A 17,712-nucleotide genomic window follows, 5' to 3' on the forward strand; every position below is an offset into this window, starting at 1 on the left:
CATACTTACATCGGTCACCTGGACATTCTGTTTCACAGGACACTAAGAATATTGGACACCGAACAAGGCTTCCTGAGAGGGATGAAAGAGGCTATTTACATCAGGGCCCTTCACTCAACTGCATCGTTCATCAGATACCTTTGGCTTAGTGTTGAGTTGGGAAAGAGTTACAAGTTCGAGTACCAAAAATTAAAAGACTGCAAGTTAATTGTAGATGATTCACACATGTGTAAAGAAATCATCATAAAGAAAAGATGATCTCTCAATTTGGAACATTGCTAATAATCAGACAGAACTAGTGTAACAACCCACAAGTGTTTTATTATTGTACCTTGGATATTTCTAAGTAAAGAAAACAAACAAGTTTTTACAGGTTATATTTAAATTTTCCATCATACTGCTCCCAATTTTTTTTCCAGTGTTGCCTACTCAAAATAGTTTTTAATGAAGCAAATATACAGAGCCAGCAGGCAAGTAAAGTCCATGTAACTAAACCTTTAGCAGCACACTGATGTAGCTGATTGGCTACTAATTCTCTACAGGTTACGGCAAGGAGTTGGTTACGGCTTTAAGCGGCAGGGAAAAGGTAAATTGTTGCCAAAGAACATTGTCCACCAATCATTTACATCTCACAGTTATGCAGACTACATGTACATTGTGGTGGGACAAATTTGTTTCATCACAAGCGAGCCTTCTTGCTGAAGAAGCTCATGATAGCCCGCACACATTCCTCTGACAGCCATCTCCCTTCCAGCACTTCACACTCCTTCTCATTGGCACTGTGCAGCTGCTGACGCTCCTGGTCCCGGACTAGCTTCTTCCCTTCCTGCACAGACTGAGGGGGTAAAAGGAATTATTTTGCAAGCATTCCTGTAAACATCAGTTATCCGTGGAAGAGATTACATTTTTTTTTTACATCTTACCTGTATTTTTTAAAATCTGCATCAACATCTTCCTATGTTTGCAAAGAGAAGTGCAAACGACAACTTATGGTTCAAAACACGTGTAATGTACCAACCTGTGGTGGAAGCTGAGCAACATACTCCACTCTTGTTTGCACCTCTTTCTGGAAGACATCCTGTGGAAAGACCTCTGTCACCAGGCCTCTTTCACATGCCTCATGTGCAGTCAGCTTCTTATTGAAGAGCAGCATTTCATTAGCCTGAAGGAAAAACATGGATGTAGAACACTCAGCGCAGTGCAACAAATATCTGATGAAGGTCAAAGTGTTTGGCTGAAAATTCATGGTGTTTCTGTTCTGTAAGAGCAAGGCCTAAAATTTTACAACTATGGATTCCGCAGCACAGATGAGCTTTCATTCAAAAAGTAGGTTATATGCAGTTGAATGCATCAACTAAAGTCTGCTCTCACAAAATACTTGAATTGTGTTCTAGTAAAATCATACAAAGATGCACAATCATAGACACTGATCTCTACTGACCTTGGTATTACCCATGAGTTTGGGGAAAATGTATGACGAGCATCCCTCTGCACTCTGCCCCAACTCAGTGAATGGAGTATGGAATGTAGCCTGCAATATGAGAAATAAAAAAAGCTTCGCTTCACACATATTCAAATTTGCTTGCATGATGTTATGTTTTCATTGAATTCAATTTGTAATTTTGTTTTCCTATATAACAGCGTTTTTCCAAACAACTCTAACCTGGACCAGAAGACTTATCATAATTTTTATCATATTCCAGTGAAAAACAAACAAAATCACAAAGAGGAAATGTGCTTATTATCATATGTTAGCATTTAGAACAAGTAAGATATTGTGCTCTGTAAACATAAGATGGTAATCTATACATCTTAGGAACTACTCATCTTTCCCAAGAAACTGTTCTTACCTTGTCAGTAGCAAACACAGCGTCGAACAGGCCCAACACAGTGACAGACACTCCCACTGCCGGACCGTTGATTGCACCAATCAGGGGCTTTGGGAAGTCGATGAAGGCAGTGACAAATCGCCTGGTTGACAGAAAAATGGAATACTGGAATATTCTTAGCATATCATGTATGTACCTGACAGTATGTTCTTTACAATTTGTTTCACAATTAAAGTGGTTTTCGTCTCAAAGTTCTTCTGGTGGCAATGATTGCAAATATTATACACATTAATAAAAATCAATCTTAAACAGTAAGTTTGCTGAAGCTACCGTTACCTGAGTAATTCCCTGCCGTCCCGAGCCATCTTGGGCATGTCCTTGGGGTCAATGTTCATGAAGTTGCCAAGGTCATTTCCACTACAGTAGTAATCACCAGCACCTTTGTACAGTTTATAAAAACAAGTTTAGGGCCGCGTCAATGAAAATTAGCATTGGACAGAAGAGAGTGGAAAGCAGGCCCACATTATCAAAAGATGAGAGTGGTGACAATTTTTTTATGCAAAGAGGTTTTTGTCAGACATTGATTGTTCTGGTGGATGTATTACCTCAGATCCTGTTTCCTTGCCTGGATTTTCCAGGAACACCCCTTTTCTACCTAACTTTTCTCTTCAAATGTGCACAAAGCTAATATACCTGTTATAACAGCAACTGTGACTGAGTCATCCTTGCTTGCTTGGTCCAACGCCTCGACAATTTCATTGTACATCTGCAGGTAAAAACAACATGCCTGACTTTTAATATGCCAGTTTTTAATGGCCAAATTTTGGTAAATCAAAACCAAAGCAAATAAGCTTAAACTTGGTTTATCCTCATTTGGTTTATCCATATACAAAATGTACTTACAAGCCAAGTAATAGCATTCTTCTTAGCAGGCCTGTTGAGTAAGATAGAGTAGACCTTGTTCTCCTTGGTTACTTTTATCTCTTTGAAGACACTGGCTTCTTCACCTGCAAATAGATTAGACAAATTAATATTGGGGCTAAAGTCCATCTTCAATGACTGTGTTTAAATGATTGAAAAGGTCAATAGTGTCTGAGTTTGTTATTTTTCTAGCACCCGTAATTACCAACTTCCTCCAGACTACTTCACCAAACATGGACAGGAAATGACAGAATTTTACTGACATTATGATGAAGACATATAATCTCCAAGCAGATATTGACAGGCAAACTTGTAATATTTCTCTACACCACTATTGCATTGCTACTATTGTAGGGGATGAAAACTAAAACATCTTGGACCCTGTTCATACCAGACTTATATTTAGCGGTTTCAACCGGTTTTTCAAAAACCGGTTTTTATTTAACCTGGTGTGAACGCAAATTAACCGGTTTTTTAGGGGTTTAAATCCGATTTTGAAAAACCACCTTGGTTTTTGAGGGGTTTTTCCACCGAAAAACCTGGTCTGAACGCTAAGGGTTTATTGAACCGGTTTTTGCGTCAAAATTCCGGGGTCACGGGGTCAGCATCCTTACCGTGTGCGACCTACAAGCTTTTTTGATCGCGTTGTTTTGACCAACTTGAGTCGTTTCCACTGTTTTTCCATGGTTTCTCTTCATTTTGCGATGGAATCAGCAAACGCAACCTGGTCGGCCGAGCCGCTCCTGATACTTAGGTTTGGAGAGCAGGAGTCGCCGAATTCGAAAAAGCTAGGGGGGGGGGGCGAGGGCTCTACCCATGCTCTACCGAAACAAAAATGTTGGAGGAGGCTGATTTCTTGAAGATAAAGGATCAGTGCCGCAGTAAGGTAAAAAAAACTGAAGACGGCATACAAGCAAGAAGGCCAAGGACAACAATCAGAAGAGCGGGAGGAACGGTTATTCAAACTGCAGTCATGGCCGATTAATTGGATATTCATCGGACAGGATTTTTTCAAAACCGGTTATCAAAAGTCTGGTATGAACGCTAAGGGTTTTAGCCGGGTTTTTGAAAAACCGGTTGAAACCGCTAAATATAAATCTGGTATGAACAGGGTCTTAGTGTTGCCCGTGTTTTTGTCTGAGAATTCTTCAAAACGAAAACCTGAAGTTATCAATGCTTCTGTTGTTATTCAGAAGAACATTTTAAGTGGAAGAAGTTCATAACAACATTTTAATTTGTTGAATTGTTCAGGTACAGGTACAGGTCTGAATCTGTTCCTAAACCTGTGTAAAATTTGTTTAGATACACAGCTCTAGTTGGGAACCGAGACAGAAATCTGCAAACCCACCTGCCTGCTCTGTCTCTGCAGCTGCGTCTTCTCCTGCAAGACTGTTGATGAGGTCTATGTACTGCTTCTGAGCCTCATCCTAGGAGATTACAAAAAAACAAGTAAATCATAGTGTGAAATAAGATTTCTCCACTTAATAGAGAATGGTGCTTGGAAATGGATGTCAGTCCAGTTTTAGCTAATTGGTTCTAGCATAGGTTATCAATTTCATAATTTGATCATTTTTCACCCTACCTGACTAATATCCCCCAAGCTGCTCCAAGCCTGCCACTTGGCACGACCCACAAAGTCAAAGGCTCCTGGTTTGGGGGTGTTACATGCTCCTTTGGTAGCCTGGTGGGAGACAAAAGTGTTCAAATAATATCAACTTCATTCATAGATGCCATCTACCTTTTATCAACATTTGTATCTGGTTTGTGTCTGTTCATTTCGGTCATTTCTCATATCTGTTAAAGTACCTTACATATACCTACACACATCTTAAAGAAAGCCAGAGTTGGGGCCATCTGTGTGTCTGGGTTTAGACTGTTCCAGACAATGGGTCTATGGTAGCCTATGGATCTTCTGTAGCTCTCTCGCTGAGGTGCCTTTTTGAAGCTTGATAAATTGAATTGAATCCAATAAAGCATTCAAAAGATCCAAAACTTAAGTAAATTATTAAAGCGAATACAATGTGAATACCTGTTTGAATAGAGCATAGATTTGCAGTTTGACGGCGTTGTCTGGTTCTTCCTTCAGTGTGTTCAACCTTTCCTTGGCTGCCTCGAACTCAGCATCTCGAGCTCCGAAGGCTGTTCGTCCCATGTGTATGAACTGTGTCCTTTGGACTCTCGAATTCAGCAAGCACCTACAGTTTATAAAGATGAATGACGTGTTCAACCTTACACAACTACACATATGTATTTAGTCTAGTTTAAATTGTGCATTAGATAATTAAGATATCAACTACATAACCATATTTTAATTTTTTTTTAACCATTCTTCATTATCATTATTCACGAGAAGCTCAAATTGGCGTGCAAGCCACTAGGCCACGTTTCATAAATTTGAGGTCATGAGGGAAGAGGTAAGGGTCAGGCAAAATTTTTACACGTCATACAAGATACAAAATACATACATATCGATACAGTTGTTTGTAGAACAAGTCAAGTCGTTCCAACTTATCTATAAAAATCAAAGACATTATATACTAGTATTCTATAAATGCCTTGTGAAGTTAAAAAGCTACATTTTAAGGGAAACAAAAGACTCCTCTACTTTACCACATTGCAAAACGGTCCAAAGATGACCTTACCTAGCCGGTAAACCACCTGCAAACGCAGATGAGAACCGTAAACACTGTCTCAGAGCAGACGCCATACTTTTGATCACTTTCGAAGGTCACTTCTGGATGGTACCACTTTTTCCTAGGGATAAAATGCTATTTTGTTTCCATTTTTTTTTACAAATTACATTAAAATGGTTTAAATATATACATTAGCAGTAAAAACTTAATTGGTTTATTTATAGTACATAAACAAATACGACACATCTATTATATGTTTATGTTATATACTCATATTAACAATACCTATACCCCTTATAGTTTCCAGTGGACTCTACCATAAAATATAACCTTTGACCGGAAAACCCGCAGGGATCATATTTCTGCCGTAGTTCCGTTCTGTACATGCGCAGTAGGAGCTGTTGCGTTGTTCGATATTCAAATTTTCGTGACGTCATCATTCCTTCGCCCAACTAAGCCAGTGAAAATGGCTCCTCCGGAAGAGTTCGAGGTAAGCCTGTTTCCAAATTTTCCCTGAGCAAAAACGTCGCCCTTTTTGTCCAGATTCCGTAGACTAGGTGGGTAGTTTGGTCACCGTTCTTGTCAGGTTGTGAAATTTGGTCGATTTAGGCGAGGTTTGTGGGTGTAAAAAGGAGGGTTTCCCTCGTCTGTGTTTCTGGTTTGGCGCCCGCCCGGCTAGCACGTCTAGTCAGACGACAGATCGTGTGCAGGAACAACAAAGAATGTTCTCAAGTGCTCCCAATTCACCTCCAGCTTCAATCCCATTAACTACACGCAGAAAATTAAAAAGGGAGGAAGATTAGCTTTTTAGAAAACATTCTAGAGGGGAAATATTGTGCCTAGATACCCATGAATTTTTGAGGTTGCGTAAAAAGAGCTGTCAAAAAAGCCAGAAAAGTTTGAGATTTAGCTGAGCGCGCGGTGAAACAAGGACGGCATGTTGGTTCGCCTGCATACATGGCTGCCTACGATTAAATTAAAAGATAACCATGTCCAGAACTGGCGAATTGGAATATTGAACTAGTAATATCTGTATAAGTTAGTTTGTTATAATTTTTCGGCGCCAGGTTTTTGTTTTCACGTGCATTGTCCAGTAGGCAACGGCCGGCTCTGTCCGAGGTGCACAAAAGCCATTCACAACTTGTCATTTCCAGCTGGGCTGCAGGACACCGGAAGCAGCTCTCTGCCAACTTCTTGAGTGATTTGCGCCCCAAACGTCCCTGCTAACTCGTTCTGCGTAGAAATTTACTATCCGGTTGTTGCAGGTCTTGTTTTCTTGTTCAGTTCTTCGCTGAAAAAAGATGAAGTTTGAACAATGGTGTGAAATGTAAACCAAGACTGCAGTAATGTGAGAAATCCTTCTGGTCAGCCATGCATGGGTATGCATGACACACCAAAGTGCAAACATTGCGTTTCCTCCCAGCTTGGTGATGTCACTTCCTGTGAAGGGGTTTATTTAAACGTTTTAAAATTGAAATGAAAGCTACCTTTTTGAAGTTTTTCAGCACCAGCCAGAAGCATTTTGATTCATGGATTTTGATTTTGGCTGCTTGGTTGATGAGTGTCGCTTTCTGACATCTTCAATGACTTCCGTGATGTTGCTTCCATGTGGTGTTTGGTTTTGGTTGACTGGTATCATTTGCTTTTTAGTCAACACATGCAACTGTATAAGACCGCAGACATTCAAGCTGGTTCTTATTTTTTTAAATTCCAGGCCACATGTAAAATCTTCAGGCAATTTACCCAGAAAGTCAATTGATCACAAATGTACTTCATAGCATTGCTCATGATTTTGTCCCTGAACAGTGTCCAGGGACAGTTGAATTGAACATGGTGGACTTGGACGTAATTAAGCATACTTTGTATTATCCCTCCCCTTGTGATGTTACTTACTAGTATCCGTGTGCCAAAGTCATTTTTAGGTGTGCCAAAGTCATTTAGGTGTGCAGTCTTGAAAGAATGTTGAAAACCATGAATATTTCTGCAAATAAACAATCATACAAGTTGCTATGTAATATTGTTAGCCAAATCGTGTGTGCACTGTGCACCTATGATATGCCATCAGAAAATTTTCTGTTAGGATATCTGCACGGATTATAATATTCAGCATTGATTTTATCTATGGTCCAGACTCCAGACAAAGGTCATTTGTTACTGGAACTCAAGCTTGTTGACAAAACTTCCTGTGGTATTAGATGTCTAGACCCCAAGTCAGCCAGCAAATCACTTGTATAATTTTATCAATGTCAGTTTTTATTGTCAAGAATGGCTGATGTTTTCCTGTTTTCACCTACCAGACACAAGTTCTGTTCATTGTTAATTCTCACAATCTGAGCTTTAGTTGTTTATGAATTATATGCTACATGAATATGACCATCAAGATCATGGAGCTGCAGTTGTCACTTGTAACTTCAGGTCTTTACCCAACAGCATGTGACCTTGCCAATATCTACCTTTCTAAGATGTTGCAGAAAGAACCAATTTTGGTCTGGTTTTTGCCTTAGATAAACGAAAATTGTCTCCAGTTGGCCACAGGTTTTTCATCACAGATAAGCTTGACTAGATTTTTTTGGAGAAGTTGGTGCAATTGAGGTTCTACGTGTGTCTATAAAAACAGCAAGGAAACTTGCTGTGGCATGTCCCACTAGGCATGACAGGCATGGCCTTTAATGTTTACCATAAGACTAGGATTGTTGGCTTCCATTGTGTCCCAACGCCCACGTACACCCAGGAGGTAACAGGATAGGTAACCAGCGACCCAAGATGAACCATGATGCACCCGCACAAAGTTTCAACACAATTATTGACATTATCCATATTTACAACTCTCACCTTGATGAGAAGGTTTTTCTGCTGGTTGTCATGTAGGCAGAATAATTTGTCACTCATAGGAACTGGCTTCCCAGAGAAGACATTTTATCTAGGTTTCTACTGGTAGTTATTTCTTGAGCCACCAAAGGACCTTGTCTCTGGGGTATGCTGATCCTCTGCTTTGCTTCAGGCAGTTGCCCAAGCTGAAGGCCAATCAAATTATTAACGTTTGCTCTTCAGAGAGTTCTGTGACCTCTTCTTAAGACCTGGTTCTGCAGCTCTGACTTAGCAACTTTGAAGCTCTTATCTATTGTAATCACAACAGTGTCATATAATTATTATTACAAATTCATCATTCAGGATTCTGAATGATATATATTCATATACAGAAGTTTGCCCTGGATATGTCATATGGTCAAGATTTACCAGAAGCTATTAAAAAAAAAACTTTTCAACCCTTTTACCATGTTTACTTAAAGGTGCAATCTTGTCCACACGTTGGACCCGGACAAGACACATGAATTGAAGATAGTTTAGCCTCTTCCTTGCCTCAGAGAAATGGGCTGATACACTGAAATATCTACTCGCCTCTGAAAACAGAACAAATAGATTTAGATTGATACAGAATACTGTTAATGCAATTTTATTCAACATCTTGACTTGAGGCTCAAACAAGTTGAAAAACGAGGCAGCCTTTTATCCTGTTTTTTCCAAGTAATGAGATCAACTACCATGGTCCATGTCGGTGCGACAGTGCAATGGAATTAACTCAAAACAGGCAGGCCTTGTCCCTGCTGGCTAGCTGAAACATGCACTATATGTAGAATGACATGCAAGGTCTGATGTAAAGTAGCCCTTGGGCATCTCTGTCTAAAAAACGTTAATGGTGCAGTTACATTGCACATGGCAGCAGCCACTGATTAGGAATGGTTTTAGGTGGGAACTGATGTGATGGTTGCATGTTTTATTTGCCACAGCATGATAGTAAAAATTTACTAGTAATGTTTCAAGACTTGTGTTGCATTATGTATTAGCTTTCTTTATGTAGAATCCATTGTCTCATCACCAATGCAAGGCTTGTTCAACCAGATTCTGATCATCATTTACAGTCCTACTGATTAACTACTCGATATTTTACAGAAATATTTATTTGCTTAAAGCATTTAGGGAGCTTTCAATTTTAAAGGTACCAATTATTGGCTTGCAAATCAGGAGGTTTGTTCGCCATGGCTCGAGACAAAGGTCGATGTGCATGTATCTGCCAGTCCAAAGTCTCATTGCAAAAACCTGAACACAGATGCATGAGCATATATTTAGGTTAAATATAATTGCCAGCCAGCCTGTTGTAATGCAGCCAACCCTGACAATTTTTGGTAATCCAGTACATGTTTATTAGTTTAAAAGAAGTATGCTAACATGCTTGCCTTCTTTGTATCAATACTATGAGCTTGTTGTTGCTGCTATACTGAACGTTATTGATGTTTTAATGGTGATATAAAGATTTTAACCTAAGGACACTCACACAGGCCATGCATGCCTAATGATAATCCAATTAGGCAAGGCCAGAAGAATTTTTAGTTCATGGAGAGGAGGCTGTATTTTTAGCTCATTTAAATTTTAATCTGTATCAAATAGAAATCCAGACAAAATCTTGCAGTGATCTCAAAGTTCTACCAGTAATTGCCTTTTACATCATGTTTTGTTTGGAGTCATGTCAGAGAAAATCTCCCAGCTTTGATTCATTTGGCTATTGCAGTATTGTTGTGACAGTTTATATGGATTGAACTTGTTACTACAATGTTAGGATAAGTTGTTCTCTTACTCTCAGTGATTATTTGAGTAGTCAAAAGTTTCATGAATATCACAGTTTCGACAGTATAAAGATATACAGATTTATTATTTTATGAAGCATTTTTGCTTGAATATACGAATGATAAATTTAAAACCACAGGTAATGATTATTCTACCACAGTGAGTCATTACCCCATGCATGGTTCCCTACTGCCATGGGGACATTGGCACCCCTTTATGTATGGAACAATGGAAAACATAGCCGGGAGAAAACACCACAGCATGCCTGTCGCACATATGCAGCTTGTAGACAGTTTGTACTTTAAATACAAAGCCAGTATCTCTATAATCTTGAAACCTTTTATTCATTCTGGTACAGTGAGATACTAGGTGCTATAAGGTCTAGGAAAAAATTGTTGTGTTTCCTTTTTCCTGGCTCACCCCAGAAAAAATTGCCGAACCTAGCGTTTATTTGGGTAGACCCCTGCAACGGACATAAATTTTTCATGCTGATCAACATTTTCTAGCTCCATGATCTGACACCTGAGTAATGAAATGTTGTACAATCTGGTCTTCCAATATTGATGAACTATAAAATATAACTATATAAGTGTCCTCATACAAGATTTACTTTGTGAAACTGTATTGTATAATTTGGATCACTAGAGATCACCAAAGTCTAATAAATAAGGAAAAAAAACAAACATAATCCTTACCTACTGGCTCATTTTTTTTCAGGACTGAAACAATAAACACAACAATTTTTTTTCCTATGCCTAATTGTCTGCCTTGGAGATTGATACTACCACTACTTGACTTGTGCTGCAGACAAAAATGGGCGTAATAATAATAACCTTCCCCCTGCTGTCCAACTACAGAACCAATTTGGTACCAAAGGCTATGGCTACTTTATCTACACTTTCACTTTACAGTACGTTCTGTAGGGGTAATTTCCCACTTACCTAGCAATTACTGTCTGTAAATGTAATTTCCCATGTGGACTTTGAATATTCCCACATTTCCTTTGTGAACCAGAATACAATGGAAACCATTGTTGTTGTGAGGAATAATTCAACCACGTTTTTGCTTTGGGTCCAGCTGTCCCCTGTAATGTTTTGCGCTACCACATTTCCTTCTTCCAAGTTGAAAAGGACGGTGTTCCTGGACTGAAAGAATTCTGCTAATGTAGTTAACTATTTAGTATGTGTATTACAATAGATCATGATCTGGTACTAACTGCCTTTCGAAATCTGTCACTATCAGGAGTTGAGCTTAATTTGGTTAAGTAGACAAATATTGAAGTGAAACCCTGTACAGCATCAAAAGACATAAAAGTACACGTATATTAGATCAGCATCAACATATACATGTAGGTTATGGTAATTTTGTGATACACATGGTTGGAGAAAAAATTCTAAAGAAAGAAAAGAAGTAAATTTGCAGGAAGAGACAAAAAAAATTTGATAGCATGATCATGAGAGATTATGCACAATAAGCCCTAATGTGAAACTTATGCATATCAGGCTTTTGATACCATTAGTTTAATGTCTATTTGCGCCAATTTATTCTTTTGATCCTTTCAATTTGTTAATCGACAACAATTTACCAGATAAAGATAAGTGATGTTTTTCTCCTTATATTTTTTCCAGGTGGAGAAACTGCAGGCTCGTAGGGAGATGAAGGGAAGAGTGGAGTTCCTGGTGCGCTGGAAGGGTTACGGCGCTGAGGAAGACTCCTGGGAACCCATATCAAACCTGGAGGGCTGTGTCGACATGATACACGCCTTCTACGAGAACAGACGGAGATTCCTGCTCAAAAAGCAGCAGCAGATCGAAAACAAGATCATCGAGCAGGTCACATCGTCTAACCCCAACCAGCCGTCCCGTTCTCGGAGTAGAATTCTCAGTGAAATGTTGCCGGGAAATGCGGTTCCCAACGGATCTGGCCCCAACGGACCCACTACGACACGGTCACTTGAACGCGGTGCATCTCCTCGGAGGATCACTGAGATCAAGCAGGAGCCTGGCAGCGAACCCATCTCTCCTAGGAAGTCTCCTCAAGCGAGGCAACAGAAATCTCGGTCTGTGTCACCCAAACGGCAGGGGTCAAGATCTATACACAAAGAGGAACCTTCAGCCCGAACTGCATCACCCAAGAGAAAGCACAAGTCTCCGTCACCACAAAGAAGGACCAAAAGAAAACTCGGAGAAGGGCCGTGTAGCCAGGAGAAAGATTTCGAGGTCTCCAGCACAACCACTACAACCAGCGAGGCCAGCGAAGCCAGCAGTTCCTTCTCTGTCGGAGCTGAAAACGAACTCATCACCCCCAAAGCTCTCCCCGCCCCCTCCAGGCGACCAAGTTTGCTATTGGGACCGACCTCTCCACACCGACAGAGAAGTCTCTCGTTTTCAGCGCAGATATCTGCCAGTGATCCAACCAGCCCGACCAGAAGGATGCCATACCAACCGGGAAGCCCACTGAGGATGCTGCCTGCCGACAGTTTCCCCTTATCCCACAGCAAGCCCCAGGAGCCCTCCATGTCGGAAACTCTGTCTGTGACTTGTCCGGATAGTGTCAAACAACTGACAACACAGCAGCTGTCGCCGGTCGTCAGGATAAAGCCTGTGTCTGCAGAGGAGATTTCCCAGCAACGCGAGGCGCCCATCTCGAGAAGAACAAGAAGCCGTACATCCGAGTCTGCTGATGTCAACGTGAATGGAGAAACAGGTATTAACATCAGTGGCTCTTCATCGTGAACAGATTGTAATTTGTATTGCTTGCTATTGTTATGCCTTACCTTGTGGAATTTCTTCAGTGCCGGCTGTGCATTTTGTACTGTTCATTGGTATTTGTCATTCTGAAATTGCATGGGATGCCTTTGAAATTAATTTCAACACTAGCAGCGTAGCTTTAGAACAAGGCTGTCATTTCCTTGATAACTTAGTTGACAGTTCTAATAAACTTTAAACCCATTCAAACCCCTACATACATGTCCCAATGTTTCTTCCAGAATCAGATGACTCCGAGAGCCACTCTTCAGCCAGTGTTGTTGAAGTTGGTGCAGTTGTAAAGAGGAGATCTCCCCGAAAATCTGGCCCCAAAACTAACACTACCGTGGACCAGGCAAAAGCCAGTGAAAGTGACAGTGATGACAGCGAGGTCTCGATAAGACGACCCCTGCCGAGAAAGGTCAAGAGACCAGGATCCAAGTACAAACACATCGCCCTGCGGAGTGAAGAGGGATATACTCACATCAAGCTTCTACACAGCTGCAGGGGCAAGCCTATGTTGAAACCACAGGTAACATGCATTTTTGTTTACATGCAGTATTTCTTACCTCAGTTCCTGGAGTATACAAAACAAGAGCTTCCATAAAGCTGTTTGCCGGTGTGGTGTTTTTGTGCAACAAAATCATATGCAACAAGTATGTTCTATCAATAAGGTGACCATAAGACCTCTGTACTTTTATTTAAATCTAGCTACCCTGACTTACATACCTTGTGTGAATGGTACTAAGGTGCATATGCACCCAGTAATTTCAGCCCTGTATTCAATGAACTCCAAATATGAATTGTAGGATTTTCCCATCTGCTCTCCAGGGTATGAAAGAACTGACGAATGCCTTAAACGAGATAGAAGATGATGATGACAGTAAACTCCTGCTGCTGAGTGGATCGGGAAGTGTGTTCTGTGCTGGGATAGACATCACCTACCTGGCAACACAGGGCTTCCAGAGAAGGAGAAGAGCTGCTGCAGAGCTGGCTGAACCTCTGAGGTGTGTGGTTAAGTTTTGTTTCCCTCTTGAAAGTTTTATGATGTTCTCAAATTTATAAAAGTCAAGTGCAAAGAAAGGCAAGAATACACTCAGTGATGTGTGTAGCGCCATTTCTCTTGTTACAGAATACATGTCAGGTTGAAATAATTTTTGAAGCTGTACACCCAATTTTTTCGTAGGTTTATGTGAAGATCTGAAATGTAAACAGTATAATACACCTAGGTGTTTTACACCAGTAGAATATACCTAGGTGTCAAAAAAATAATAAAATCATTGTTGTTTAACATAATTTTATATTGTGCACCCAATTTTTTAGCTTGAGTACACCACTGCACCTATTCCCAAAAATTACTTTTGAGCCCAGCATAGTTCTGTTCAGCAGAGTACCTTTTGGACTCAAGATAGAACCATGGATATGACTAAAATGTACCCACCTAATGGCAAAGTTCTTGACTGTCTTGTGTAGGGAATTGGTGGAAGCACTGATCGAGTTCACCAAGCCAATCGTGGCAGCAGTCAACGGGCTGGCGTTTGGCTTCGGGGCGGCACTGCTCGGCCTGTGTGACATTGTGTACGCCAGTGATAAGGCCATGTTCCAGATGCCATACATGCAGATTGGACAAACGCCAGAAGGCTGCTCCTCCTACACTTTTCCACTGGTACTGGGAACAGCACTGGTGAGTATTCACTCACTGAGTACTGTCTGGTTTAGCAGATCATTGATATTCCTGTAGTTTTTTTTATTACCTTGCCATTGTTTATGAACATTCTGCTCGTGATTGTTAATTGAGACTGGCTCTGTGTTGTAGATAGAAAAACTGTGTTTAACCTTATACAGTGTATGTAACATTTGATTGGTGTTCCAGTCCAGTGATGTGTTGCTTGCTGGTCGAAGGCTGACTGCATCAGAGGCATACAGTAAAGGCCTGGTGTCACAGGTCTTCTGGCCAACCAGTCTAATGGGGGAGGTCATCCCCAGAGTCATCAAAATGTCCACCTGTTCAGCTAAGGTAAGGAACAGGGTGTTTACAGGGCCTAACTAGCAACCTGCAGTTTGCTGGTGATTTTCAAGATTTGCAGTTAACAATATTTTGAAGTTGCAATTTTTCTTGTTGAAAACATGGGACAGGATTCCCCTCAGACAGTGAAATAACTGCCCACCGTACCGCTATATACTACTTATTGAAGTGCTGCTATACTCATTTTAAAATGTAGGGTGTTTCTTTCCTATTTTTTCCTATTTTCTCTGATGATTTTTCTCAAATCTATCAAAATTTGTCAGGCTTTTAGGCATGTTTCTTCATTTCTTCCTGGTGCACCCACTACTGTGTAAAAATTTCTATCACCCACAAGAAGAACTTGGTGTTGAAGATTGCACAACTCCAATTTTGATTGCACCAAGGTGCATATGTGCCCGGTATTTTTAGCCTTGTTACTTGCAGATAAAGTAGCTATCACTCATTTCAGAGGAAGTTCTTTTATCGGGTGGCATTTAAAGAAGTTGCATGGTTTCCTTCCAGGCCCTGGCAATGTCCAAAGCCTTACTGAGACAGCAGCACAAAGCCAAACTCCTGGCCACCAATCAGGCTGAATGTGACATGCTGAGAGAACGTTGGGAAGACAAGGAGTGTTTCAGAAAACTCAAGGCTTATGTGGACAGGGAGGGACTGGCCAGCTAAGCCTGCCCCCTGTGGAAGTCTCCCAACTTGTACAGACTTGACTAATGTATGATGTAATATTGTAAAAGTGACCACATTGGTGACTTTGTGTTGGACGTATGGTTTTGGTAACTGTAGTGCTACTGTGATGGAGTTGAGTGTGTAGTTGTGTACATGTACATCATAGATTGTACTACACTTATTATACCTCAGGCTTTACAGCCCCTCTCGCCATATACTAGTATATATAAGATAATCTTGATTTTTAAGTGTTTGCATTTGCCTTAAAGAATGCGTTTGCCTTTGGCTAAGGGTGTCTCTGAGCAATTGTCATGATAAAAGTTTGTCCACAAGAGAAACACATTTTGACAGACTTGTAATGCCAGTAGAAATGAAGCTTGCAGTATGGATCTACAAACATCTCATTGAAGGTTTTTGCATATAACACATGATGTACAAAGTTCTCATGCTTCTGTAGAGTGCTAGGATTAGCAACGCTTTAATTGTTGATAGGGATGTTGTAATCCTATTTATTCCAATGTTTAGAAAATTATTATTGACTATCTGCAGTTAGGTAAAATGCAGATTCTCATGGCCTGACCACTCTCTGATATTTGATAGCAAGAATGCTATAGCTGCAAATAAGATAATCCAAGCAAACGTAAAAATTTCTGCAATTCTGCATTTTTTTTCTTATGAATCATTTCTCTGAGTTACGTATATCTTTTATTAAAAAAATAAGAAATAGCGTTTTACATGCTTCCATGCTAAACTCAAGGTAGATAATAAAAAAATTATATTTTTTCTGGAAAAATCTGAGAACCAACGAATCAAATTGGTGTGGCATAAGATGGAAGATTGCTGGAACAGAGACTACACCAATGTACCGTCTATACACACAGGTTTTCTCAGATTATCATGAAAGTTCATCTGTGTTGGTAGTTATCATAGTAAAACGTTAAACTTTATTCCAACACACTATTTACAGGGATCAAATTTTCAGCGACCACTGTCGCCTTCATCAGGATAATTAATGACCAATCACTTCACAACGTGATCTCGCGAGAGTTACGGTTTACAAACACATGAACTTATTCACACGAAACACAGGTTTTCTTTCATGGTCTTGCAAGCTTGTTTCCTTATAAAGTGTAAGCAGCAGGTGTTAAAGTTCAAGAAGACAATTGTGCAAGATTGTGCATCAGGTGATTACTAGTAGATAGTTCATATATGTGAGTGGCTGGTAGAACGAATCAAGTAATTTGGATGATGCATTGGTTGGAAGGTTGGTGAACTCATGAATGTATCGTTACATCTATAATCTGGTATGCATTAACATGACAAACATGTACACGTCACCCTCAGTATAGTTATTTATTTTCTTTTCCTTTATGACGATTTATATAAATCTCTTGTAAAAAGTATATACCGGTACGGTTGATTCACGTGATGATGTAAATATACAAGCAAAATGGTCTTGGATTAGGTAAAATGTAACAAATGCTCTCAAACTTCCTCAGTACATCTCAATACTATTAACATCATGTAACAACCAGATATTAATTCTTGATTAGCTAACACAACGTCAGATTTGATACAAACATAGTCACCATTAGAAAATAATCTGACCAGAATAGCAAACATAAGGACTTCATGCTTTGGTATATACCAAGTTCCTTGTACTGTTACTATGTAAATTGCAATTCTATGAAGGGACCGGATTTTCAGACACATTGCTTCCATTCTGGATAATCCATGGAAAGCTACTTCAAAGCTAACAATCTAGAATTCAATGATAGTTATTATACTCATGTTGATTGTATACATTTTTGTTGTAAAGGAGCCAATTATTGTGATTACAGCTGTACTCTTCCATATGTTACCACTGTGTTTTCTTAAGTTGTTGTTGCCAAACAATTGTTTTTTTTAATGATTGTTGAACCAGAAGTGTACATTGTGTACAGATGTATTTTTTAGTATCTCAAGCGCTTTTTGCCAAAGCTGATAAAAATCCAGACAGACTGTTGGTTGGTACAACATTTGAATTGTGGTCCTCCAGCTAACCTTGTACAAATCTGGTAGTCCATGTTGTTGAGACAGATATTTTTGTAAAATTCTTCAACACTTAGATGCAGTTGTCTCCAATCGCCATGGTCTGTTGTAGTAGATTACAGGCAATAAACTGCAAAACTCATGATCGGTGTGCTTTCTTGTTTTGCTCACACTACAAATTTGTAGGGAATTTATTCAACATGCTATAGCCAAACTTGCTTGTGTAGTGAGCGTTCAAAGGA

General features: G+C 39.9%; 2 protein-coding genes across 2 annotated transcripts; one reads left to right on the forward strand and one right to left on the reverse strand.

Annotated features, from left to right (window-relative positions):
- Positions 1-377: 377 nt before the first annotated feature.
- On the reverse strand, positions 378-5,489 carry LOC109482150 (enoyl-CoA delta isomerase 2, mitochondrial-like). The gene is made up of 11 exons (XM_019784853.1): positions 5,393-5,489; positions 4,780-4,945; positions 4,333-4,431; positions 4,099-4,177; positions 2,733-2,836; positions 2,523-2,595; positions 2,166-2,268; positions 1,851-1,971; positions 1,442-1,531; positions 1,019-1,162; positions 378-835 (listed from the first exon to the last, which is right to left on the reverse strand). The coding sequence occupies exons 1-11, from the start codon at positions 5,455-5,457 to the stop codon at positions 680-682; spliced, it is 1,200 nt and encodes a 399-aa protein (XP_019640412.1). The 5' UTR covers positions 5,458-5,489; the 3' UTR covers positions 378-679.
- A 271-nt stretch (positions 5,490-5,760) lies between these two features.
- On the forward strand, positions 5,761-17,612 carry LOC109482117 (chromodomain Y-like protein 2). The gene is made up of 7 exons (XM_019784808.1): positions 5,761-5,873; positions 11,635-12,712; positions 12,996-13,285; positions 13,585-13,760; positions 14,227-14,437; positions 14,627-14,770; positions 15,281-17,612. Exons 1-7 carry the CDS (start codon positions 5,850-5,852, stop codon positions 15,437-15,439), a joined length of 2,082 nt encoding a protein of 693 aa, XP_019640367.1. The 5' UTR covers positions 5,761-5,849; the 3' UTR covers positions 15,440-17,612.
- The last annotated feature ends 100 nt before the right edge of the window (positions 17,613-17,712 follow it).

Source organism: Branchiostoma belcheri, unplaced genomic scaffold, assembly GCF_001625305.1.
Source record: "Branchiostoma belcheri isolate BF01 breed outbred unplaced genomic scaffold, Haploidv18h27 scaffold59, whole genome shotgun sequence".
Classification (NCBI taxonomy): domain Eukaryota; kingdom Metazoa; phylum Chordata; class Leptocardii; order Amphioxiformes; family Branchiostomatidae; genus Branchiostoma; species Branchiostoma belcheri.

Bases quoted from the DNA above. Each gene is read 5' to 3' on its own strand.
- LOC109482117 (XM_019784808.1), top strand. From the start codon at position 5,850: ATGGCTCCTCCGGAAGAGTTCGAG. The intron at 12,713-12,995 runs GTATTAACATCA...TGTTTCTTCCAG, and splicing joins CAACGTGAATGGAGAAACAG to AATCAGATGACTCCGAGAGC. The intron at 13,286-13,584 runs GTAACATGCATT...TCTGCTCTCCAG, and splicing joins AGCCTATGTTGAAACCACAG to GGTATGAAAGAACTGACGAA.
- LOC109482150 (XM_019784853.1), bottom strand. From the start codon at position 5,457: ATGGCGTCTGCTCTGAGACAGTGTTTACGGTTCTCATCTGCGTTTGCA. The intron at 4,946-5,392 runs GTAAGGTCATCT...TATAAACTGTAG, and splicing joins GCAGGTGGTTTACCGGCTAG to GTGCTTGCTGAATTCGAGAG. The intron at 4,432-4,779 runs GTATTCACATTG...GTCTCCCACCAG, and splicing joins TCTATGCTCTATTCAAACAG to GCTACCAAAGGAGCATGTAA.